General features: G+C 41.3%; 1 protein-coding gene across 1 annotated transcript; it reads right to left on the reverse strand.

Annotated features, from left to right (window-relative positions):
- Positions 1-548: 548 nt before the first annotated feature.
- Positions 549-8066, reverse strand: SOD2 (superoxide dismutase 2). The gene is made up of 5 exons (XM_042887457.1): positions 7981-8066; positions 7271-7473; positions 3808-3924; positions 2362-2541; positions 549-1074 (listed from the first exon to the last, which is right to left on the reverse strand). The coding sequence occupies exons 1-5, from the start codon at positions 8007-8009 to the stop codon at positions 929-931; spliced, it is 675 nt and encodes a 224-aa protein (XP_042743391.1). The 5' UTR covers positions 8010-8066; the 3' UTR covers positions 549-928.
- Positions 8067-11048: the final 2982 nt, after the last annotated feature.

The following is an 11048-nucleotide window of genomic DNA, read 5'->3' on the forward strand; positions in this document are numbered from 1 at the left end:
ACACATCAACCTCCCCGTGTATTTCTGATGACCTTTTCAGAATGCTTCTGTAATACCAGACTGTACTTCATTCCTTCCTCAAGTGTTTAAGTTTAACCTGTAAATACTGCCTCAGGACCACTGCCATAGAAAGACAGTATATACTTACAGATGCATGCAATCGGTCTCTAAAGCTAAAAGTAGTTTCAGGATACATTCAAACAACTAGCATGAAACAGGTAGCACATGCTGTTATTCAGTTCCTATAGAAACAATTTATTCTGATCAGTACTGTAACCTCTTGCCCAAGACAACATTTCAAAAGCTAATATACGGCTACACCACATGAAGATCTCATACAAGAGACCCAGGAAAGGGTAGGGATGACTGAAGATTGTCAAGTGAGGCAAGCAACCACAATGTCTATTTTCTGCTTCTTATCTTCTTGGTTTCTAAGAAAATTCCATTGCCTGTAAAACAGCAAATTGCAACACCACTCTTCCCCAGCCCTGTTCCAATCTAGTAACCAGATCAGCTGCTACCAAAGATGAGTCTGTTAGATGGTTACATAAGATTCTTCTTTTGAGTTTTATTTGTTCATAGTAACACAAAGTGTGCGTTTCCACTTAGGTATTTAAGTGCAACAAAGAAACTCATTATCGCATTAAGCTTCAACAAAGTGAACTATGTTTCTATATGCAATGGAACAGATTACTCAAAGTGTCTTCTTCCCTTTGTTGCACAAGAGTTTAAAGCTTCAAAAACCTAAGCAAACACTTTCCATAGGATTAGACAAGCAGACATGTTGCTTGATTATGAAATGCTTTTGCGGGATGAGCTAGGTGATTTCTGTATTATAGCAATTCATTTGTATGCCACAGAAACTATTACAAGAGTGAAACCAAAGTAGAAGTGGTGCCATTGTAGTAGTCTGTGCAAGAATTCCACTTTATTTTTTGCAAGACGCATATCTTGAAGATACATTCTCCCAGTTGATCACATTCCAGATAGCTTTCAAATAATCAGGTCGAACATTTTTATACTGAAGATAATAAGCATGCTCCCATACATCGATTCCCAGCAATGGAATGAGACCTGTAAAAAAGGAGGATAACAGTTTTTTAAGCCTGTGAAGAAATGCTCCACTGCAAAATCTTAGTTTGTAATTACCAAATTTCTTCAACTGTAGAAACAGAGAGCTCTCCAGAACACAGGTGCTCATTACAACGTTTTACAGACCTGTCTGTTCTCCACACACACTGTATAAACTGAATTATTAGAATATAAACCTATGAATACCCTAGAACTTCATTGAAGACACAGCTGAAAGCAGTGGAAGACATTTTTGAAAAGTTTGCATCTTCCACACACACAGTAACATGAGTATATTCCTGGACCAAGACACCACAAAGAAGTCTCTTAACATGAGTATTTGCTTCCAATACTTCAACTATAAGTTACTGTTTCACTGCTTTCCTTGCTTTTGTGCTAAAACATCTTTCTAGTTGAATTTTTAGTAGGGAGTTTTCAATGTGTGGGAGAGGGTGAAATTTACTCATTATACTACGTCTCAACATTAAAACTGTTCTTTTTCTCCTTTTTCCTCACTGATAAGCAGGGCACAGACAACTGCAGAAGTTCAAAGTAAACAGGGAAAACACATGATATTCCCTATCATTCTCTATGAATTTCACAGAACATGTTTTAAAGACATCTGTGACTGGATTTGGACAACAGCCATCACAGCAGGATTCTCACTGGGGATCAGGTCTTTCCTCTGTGGAGCGTGTCCAAGCTGTTGTCTTCACTGCTATGTCTCTCTAAGCAAACAAACATACCTTTAGAAGTTACCTCAGCTGCTTGTCTAGCCCTAAGAGTTGTCCCCATCCAACCCTTCTTTAATTGACATTCATCACTATCAACAGTAGAAAAGCACGTTCTAAGTGCTTAGCCTGTTTCGTAACAAGAAATATTATACACATCTTCCCCTCTCCTGGTGTCTGGCCTACACCATCAGGTCTGTAAATATATCCTCATAAGAGAAAACAATCTAAAGCTAAGACACTTATCTTCCCAATGCTCCGACAGGCAAGCTACTGCTGTTACTCAGAAACAGTCCAGAGCAGCCTAACCTAAATTTAATGCCCAATGCTCTTTCACAATATGCCCCATCTATTTCCCTTTTGATAAGACAGTCTGCAAGCAAAACCTATTACTCTTCACAGAATTTCTAAGTCCTGCATTACAAATGCTGTTTTAAAAACTGTTTCTGCTTCTGCTGGAAATGATACTCAATTTTCCAGATGACTCCTCATATTCTCACATCTCATACATTTGCCTCTGATATCAGCAAAAGATGGAAGAGGAAGAAAGAAATCTGACCTGTTGTTCCTTGCAAAGGATCTTGATTTGCACAGGCTGCTATCTGTAGACGTCCCTGCTCCTTATTATAGCCAAGCCACCCCCAGCCTGATCCTTGAACACCAACTGATACAGCTGTTAGTTTCTCCTTGAAGTTTGCAAAAGAACCAAAGTCACGTTTGATGGCTTCCATCAATTCTCCTTTAAAAAAAAAAGCACAGAAACATCACTGAATATGAGGTATTTAACATATTTCAATTCCCAGACATCACCTGGAAACAGAAGAGAGATGCAGACGCATTTGGGCTCTGAAGGAACTGTCTAGACAGTACAGATGCATCATTAACAATTTTGTCCCAACCTGCTCCAGACAGCAGTCAAGAAAGAAATTAGAACAGTAGTCAAACATGCTGTTATCAAGGACAGTCATGGTGCTATCAATAGTACAGTGCAATGCTGGAAAATTCTGCATTCTTCATTCCTTCTGCCCTCAGATCTAAAAATTTCTTGGTGATAGCTGAAGGTGCATCTTCAGACAGGTTTCATCAGGCTTCCTGCGGAAGGCTTGAACCATCCAACTGGAACTGAAAGATGACATTTTCAGCTTACCACCTTTCACAGTAACTTCACAGACAAAGGTAAGGCTTTAACACATCTTTCCAGGTCGGATATTAGGAAAAATTTCTTCCCTGAAAGAGTGGTCAAGCACTGGAACAAGCAGCCCAAGGAAGTGGTGGAGTCATCTTCCCTGGAGGTGACCAAGAAACGTGGCGATGTGGTATGGTACTGAGGGACATGGTTTAACAGGCATGTAGTGATGGGCTAATGGTTGGACTAGATGATCTCAGTGGCTTTTTCAACCTCTCTGATTCTATGATCTTCCCCAAGAATGCCATCTGAAACACATCTCAATTTAAAACCCTCACATGTATCACAGCAGCCCTTGTGAGATCTGTATTATAAGACCACTGCCTTTAATTGCAGATCACTTATAGATTACATTTCTCTATCCTTCCAAAGGGGACTTCATCCTTTGGGTTTTAACTGCTAAGCCATCCCTAACTGAAAATGGAGCATATATCCAATCACTAGGCTGGGTAGTCTGCAGCACATTTCCTTCCTTCCTGTGAACTGAGTAAGTGAATGCAATCTCATTTAGCACAGTTATGGATAAGTGTTTTATCTTCTAAAGATGAAAAGGACAATATACAGCAACAGTCAACTATTTTGCAACATCCAGACAATCAACTTTAAAAATATAATTAGCACAGTTATCTTTTCATATTTTTCACTTGCATGAACAAGACCCTGAATTCCTCAGAACTATGGCAGCTGTCATATAGAAAGGCAAATAAACTCAGAAAAATAAGGAAAATAAAGACTTAAACTCTTTCAAAGAGAGAAAAGATCATCAGTTCTGCTGGTCAATTAAGACTGACTCAATGAACACTCATAGCAAGCACTAACCTTTAGGCTCTCCTCCTCCATTGGGAGAAAGATTTGTCCAGAAGATGGTATGATTGATATGACCCCCACCATTGAATTTCAGTGCAGGCTGAAGCGACACCTGAGCTGTAACATCACCTGAGGATGCAGAACATAAATAGATAAATAATAACACAACCACCACAGCAGTCATTAAGTTGTTACTAGGCCTCCACCAACACCCCAAATCTTTCAAGTCTTACTAGCCTGTAACATGCCTATGGAAAAGGCAGGTTTTGTGAGTGTTACTCACACATTAGATAGTCACTGACAAACTGCATTAAAGATTTCTTTATCGTTGGCCTTTTCTTGCTCTGTAACTGCATGTGATATGCCAATACTCCACCTATCAGGCAATTCATGTTACATCTACAGTAGTGAAGTATCTACTGCCATTCCACAGCTAAACAAAACAAACAGCAGTACCAGAATGAAATAAGGATCTAGCACTAGAAAACTGTTCAGTATTACTATTATTAGACAAGAACACTGTTGCTGATTTTCAAACTAAGAATTTTTAAATTTCTTAAACATCTTAAAGAGGGTAAACAGAGTGTGCTCCAGAAACAGTTGACAAGCACAACAGGAAAATACACAAACAAGATGTTCTTATCCCTACATTTTTTCATTTACTTTGGGGAGGAAAACTGTTTTGTTTGGTTGGGTGAGGTTTTTTTTTTTGGAGGGAGATACTTGCAGGAAGAGATAACGACCCAGACCATTTTCCTCAACACTACAGAACTCTGCACCTAAATACCACTGCTTCATATTGGTGAACTCCCCACAATTTCTCAGTCCAGGTAGGCCTTAACTTCAAGAGAAAATCAAGGTTCATCAAGAAACATCCATAGCGTATCCGATTAGCTTACACGCAACTTGCTTACTGCCTTAACCCTTGCTTACTGCCCTGCATACAACCTAACTCTCGTACCACTCAAGATCAGAAGGCCCTGAACTGCAAGCAAAACATGTCATATTCCTTAGAGAACTCATTTGTGCCCTATGACAGGTGTTACACCACCTTGACACAAACATTTTGAATGTTATTTTTATTTTTTAAAGAATTGGAACACTGCAATTGTTTGAGACTTTTTCCAATACATTCTCAAATATGGAATCAGTGCAGCAGCTGCTCCTCCCATTCTTTCAGGAATGAGTGGGGGCAGTCTTCCTATAGGAAGGAATGAGCCATCTCACGACAGACATGAAGCACCTGTTAATAAAACTTTTTTTGTTTTGTTTTTGTTTATAGAATTACAAGTTCTCAGCATTTCCTCATATCCTTAAGAAACCACAATGCTCTTTGCAAGTCTCACAGAAATAAAATATCTGGAGGAAGCTGTTAAGTTCCACTACGACTCACGAGACTCCCAATATACAGAATTCAATTCTCTGTTAAAATAAATCACAGTAGTGCTCAATCACACAACCCTTGGCTCTCTTTCTGCTAGAAATGATCACTGTCATTGTTAAGAATTTCCTTGACACAAAAAAACTCCAGTTTTCTATAATATTTTCTTGAGAATAATTTTGTTCCAGCAAAAATCCATTTTCATGTGCAAGACAGTTTAACTTGTATCATTCAGAAAAATATCTGTAAGTTAGAAACAAGCCAGTAACTAATATCTAGTTGCTGCATTTCCAGCCATAATCATACTCAATGCAACAAAACCTACAGGAACAGGACTGGAACAAAGCATGCAATGCAGCTAGCACCGATACTACCTGCTGCATTTAGGTATCAAGCTGAGGATATGACATATCTCTCACGCCCAGTTCAAAAGAATTTTCAGGAAACTCTCCTTGAATTTTACATGCCTTTAAGACACTAAACTCACCCACATCATCCTACAAGCCAGGAATCCAAAAATAACTCAGGACATTGGTAATGTCTTCATTAGTGTTTACCCCACCATGCTGTAGAGGAACCTACTCCCCAAGACCACTACGAGGTAGAGATGGCATTTGATCACTGTCTTAAAGCACAGTATTTGTGGCACCGTCAAGTCAGTCCTGCTGAAATTGGCACTGGAAACGAGGATGGAGAAAGGTAACTTGTCCTTAAGATACCACAAAGTATCCTCAAATCTACTTGTATGTAGAGCCCCTGGCCTTTGCTCCAGCTTACCACACTCCTTAATACAGTCACGCTGGACAGGTTCAGCTCAGAAGAGATGCTCAAGAGACCTGTAAGCTCAGTTTCTCAGTTGACTAAATGATTCCTTTCCATTCTCAGAGCACAGTAAAGCACCACAGCTCAAAGGCGTAAGTCTTCAATGAAAATAAGTTTTATGACTATACCCTTTAACTGGCATCATACAGAACATGTTGATGAAGAAGTAATCAGAACCAGCTAATGCTGAAAGTTTTCTGGAACAAACTTATTAGTTGCTGAGCAGGACCTTATCACAGATGAGCAGACTCATTTTCAGAAGAACTGGTAACAGGAGACAATGGATTCAAGTCAAGACAGCTTCTGAGTTATTTGAGCAGATACAGATAGCTTAAGAAAACGTTAAAGATAATCTGAAAACTACTTACTATTGCTGAAAAGTCAGTTTCAAGGTTCTGTTATCCAGAGAAGATATTAAACAGTAATGAGATCTGCAGTATAACCAAACTGTTGTGCAGTAGTTTTGGCCAGGCTCAGTTTTCAAGTGTGGGAAGAGAATGACAATACTGACAAAAAGAGGAGCAGTTCAGACTTTACCCTTTCCTAAAACCTGGCCTTAGTCTTTCTAATGAGGGTCAAATACTACATGTTCTATACGAGAATATCACCCAATAAGCCAACTCAAAACACACACGAAAATGCCGCAAGCAAATATTTGCCTGCTTTGATGTGTGTGACCATCACCAATGTGCTGCAGAGTAATTCCAGCAAAATCCTTATGAAATATTAAGTTCTACCTCCAGAAACACTACTAACAAGAGCAAGCAGTGAGAGCCTACCAAAGGATAGGGGGCTTTTGTTTTTCTTTTAAATACCTCCAAGGGTTCAAAAAATGCAATGTTTCTGCTAGCCAGAAATTCTGCCTCCATTGGGGGCTGAATCCTTAGTCATTACACAGCCGTAACGACATGTGCAGCAGATATGCTGCTTTCCTATACTTTACTTTCCTTCCTCACTAATTAACCCCTGGAATACAGCTTTCCTGGCTCCACCATTAGCATGACAAAGCAACAGCCAATTTTGTTTGCTTGAATCTTCATCAAAGCTCATTCATTCATTAACTCAAACTGCACAAGTTATTATTATTAGGCTTACAAGTCCATCTGAACATCTCTAAGCTTTCATATGTAACTAACATTCTGTATTCAAGCAAATCACTTGTATTTCTCAGGGGCAACTTCCTACTGACTCTGCCTTTGATCCCAGTCACTAGCATAAATCCACAACAGCTCACACTGTCTCTCCTCACCTGCTGACGATGGCCATACGCACCTTTCGCCAGCGCCTCTTTGTATTTCTCCTCCGTAACGTTCAGGTTGTTCACGTAGGTGGCGTGGTGTTTGTTGTGGTGCAGCTGCATGATCTCTGCACTGATGTGGGGCTCCAGCGCGCCATAGTCATAGGGCAGGTCAGGAAGAGTGTGCTTTTGCCTTGCGACCGAGCACCCTAAGGGTGCTACCAACGCAGCCCTGCTTCTAGATGAGAAACGAGAAAAGGAAGCAGCAGTCTCACACAGCACTTGTGCTTCACCACTTCAGCAGAGTGAAACGCTGGCCTGCTACAGCCAGCTGCCCACGTGAAGGTCACCGATACAGGGGCTTCTGGATACAGAGATGCCACCTCCTAACCCACGTTCTTGCGTCGTAACGACAGGAAGCGCTCTGAGCTGGGAGGAAGGCCAGCCCCGAGGGCCATTGCACAGGTGACCTTGATACGAAAAAGGGTCGAAATCCCACAGCGCTAAAGAGGCCGATCTCGGCCGCGCTGCCCGGCTCGGCTGCACCTCGCGGGACCATCGCTGGCACCGCCACCCCCTCTTCCCGAAATGGAGGGGACAACAGGAGGTGCCCCTTCCTCCGCCCCGTCCCGCGGCCCAGACGCGGAAGCCCAGGGCCCTGCCGCCCCTCACGCTGCAGGGCGGCGGCGAGCACGGCGCCCCCCACCTCTCCTCCCTCCCAGCGGCGGCGCGTCGCGACTCTCACCTGCCCGCCGAGGCCAGGCGGCACAACATGGCGGCCACCTCTCTGCGGGCACCGCACCGACGGCACTCCGCGCCTGCGCCCGCACTGCTGGGGCGGGGCCTCCCGGCGGGACGAGGAGGGGCGGGCGTCTGAGAAAGGATCGGTAGCGGTGGTTTCGAGAGCTTGAGTCACTGACCGCTGTTTGTGTTTGAAAGACGTGCGCCGTTAGTGCCCTGTACAGCACAAGGTAGAAGGTGAACCCGCTGTCTCTCTTACCAGACCAGTGGTACAACGGAGCAGTGAACATCAGCTCACCGATAGAGCCATGGCTAACGGGGTTCCATCCCGTTTGGGTCAGGTCCCGAGCCAACGGTCCTAGTAGAAGCCATAACCTTGGGAATATAAAGAAGTCAACAGGCAACACTAACTGGATAGGAAAAAGGAGGTACACCGCTTGTGAGGATCAGTTGCAATGCATTAAGACTTTGAAATGGTGCGTGAAAAAAAAGTTACGTACAGCATGCTCAATCCAATTTACAGAAAAAAAAAGGTTGCTTAGATCAGCCCCTACATGTTCCAGAGGTTAAAATCAAGCAGAAATAGGAAAGGTCATTTTTCTAAGCAACACTAGCAAGAGCACAATGCTCCCTGTGATAGCTCCAGAACAGAGAGAAAAAAAAGGTCCACAAGGTAAGTAAAGAGAGGAAGAGAAAGCTCTGTCAAAGACGCCTGCACATTGCTGTCCAGCTCTTACTCATGCACGAGCAGTGCTGCCAGAAGCAGGCAGCTCAGCCCTGAGAGCTTGCTGCAGCAAGGCTTGGCAGCTGGCCTGATAGCAGCCCACCAAATACACCACAGCAGTTCCCTTTGACTTCAGGAGTCCATATTTTTCCCATTTATAATCATATTTTGTATGAGCCATAAGCTGCAAGAATCTGTCAGAATTTGACACATGCAGAATGGGATGTTCTCAGGGCTTCATAATACAGTAGTGGTGGGCTACAGAAAGAACTGTTAAACAGACAGTTTACATGTCCTCCTCTGTTTTTTATTATTATAGACACATCAAACGTAGCCATCCCTTGACTTTAAATGCAATGATTTGTGGAGCAGGCATGTAGAATGCTTCACATTTCACCATTTTCAGTGTACCGCAGTGTGAAGCAACAAGTCAATTTCTTAGACATTTTTAAGCAGAAAGTGAATACAGAGGTCTTTTGACTTCATCTGTCACTTCATCCTGTTACGCCTGGGCACGCAGCAGAGGCACTGGAAACCCCTGAGTGTCAGTACTGGAAGCAGAGGCAGGCAGCAGCTTGTACCAGGGCTTGCAAGCAGCCTGGTGTTGCCCTTCAAAGGTCCGTTGCCATTAGGAGTTATCCACCTCAATTGCTGGGAACGAGGCGCATACCAACATCTTTTTATCAATTTGATCTACTTACTTTTGCTCCATTTCAGTTCTCTTCCTCACTTCTCTGCGTATCTCGTTTTCCAATATCCATTTTCTCCCATCATGCACGGCCATTAATGCTCGTGAGAATGCTTCGTGCACCTTAATTCCATCAGCTAAAATAATCAGTATTGAATAGTAAGTGCAAAAGAGTTCAAAAAAACATGAAAAATTAGTTCTCCCATAGGGCCAGAGAAGAGAATCCTTCCCTCAAAGTTATGAAGCATTCTGTAAAATCAAGACTAACACTAGATGAAGTTCAATTCAAATTATCGGGGAAAACATCTTTGCTAACACAAACAACTATTTCTGCTTTTTAGTCTTATTTAAATAAGCACTTATGTTCAGAGATCTTTTATAGGACCAAATAAACAAACAAAAAACAATGGAAGGGGTGAAGTCTGAATGACTGTGTTTAGAATAACTTACCTCATCTTGGAATTTACCAGCAAACCCGCATGGAGAGCTCCACAAAGGGAATCAAAGTGCATTGTAATGCACAGATGTACAGAATGGTAGTTCTTCCTTCAATGGCCCTTTAAAGGGCCCTAGAACACCATGCAAACTTAATGTTTAGTTATCAGCCAGCTGTACTCTAGAAATCTAATGAACACACGATGAATAATCTTAACCAAAATCAAACTGAAAACAGGATTTTCCTGAAAACTGAAAATAATGTATCGACAGTCATCTCCAGGATTATTAACAGCCATAACATACGCTGTATGTATGGACAGCCAGAACGTGAACATTATTGATTTTAAATTTATCTGTGTATTATTATACTGCATTTCACTACTGCTTTACAGCAAGCATTGCAAAAAAGCAAGCCAATTACATGATGGTTTTAAATTATGCTTTCATTTAAAATAAAAATTATTGATAAAAAAATGTAACATCCCAGCCTGCTTATTTAGGAGGTAACTTTTAAGCAGAGAATGACAAATGGAATGGCTTTTCTTGCCCTGCATTTATTTTCCAAGTTAAGCCAATGCTTAGTATGCAGTTATCATTTGCATTTCTAACTTTCCAGCTATTTAGCTAAGTTGTATGGTTTTGTTTTCTTTTTTTAACTATTAAAAGCACCACACGCTCTTGAGAAAATTCAGATCTTCACGAACTTAAGACCTGATTTCCCACAATAACTGATACATTTAAGTGAAAAGTTGCCCCTCCCTTACAGTACAATAGCCATTACTTCAACTCCAAAAATAATTCTTATCTAATTCCTTATCCTAGATGCCATCTTCTCAACGAGTTTCTTCCATATTTCAGGTAGATTTCAACCACCAACACTCTCGCAAGGCTTTGTACCATATCAATTATCAAGTAATTGGAACTGTCTATTACTATCATTTTATTATTACTATCCTTTTAGACTTACAATAGCTACAAAGTAACTGAAGTACAATATACACATGAAAATTAGGGAACTTTTTGTACACCAGAAATTACTTTAGATGCCAGTTTTTTTTTTTTATGTCACTTAATTTCTATATGCTCAACTGTCCATTAACAGCCATTTTTCAGGTAATAAGGGCTGAAGTAACATTCCAAAAAAAAACCCATGACGTTATTGCCAATGGAATTAATGCCTCCAGTGACTGCCAAGTTGTTTCAAACATCTAAGCTCTACGAA

This window comes from Lagopus leucura, unplaced genomic scaffold (genome assembly GCF_019238085.1).
Source record: "Lagopus leucura isolate 7727_CA_CO unplaced genomic scaffold, USGS_WTPT01 Super-Scaffold_73, whole genome shotgun sequence".
In the NCBI taxonomy this organism is placed as follows: domain Eukaryota; kingdom Metazoa; phylum Chordata; class Aves; order Galliformes; family Phasianidae; genus Lagopus; species Lagopus leucura.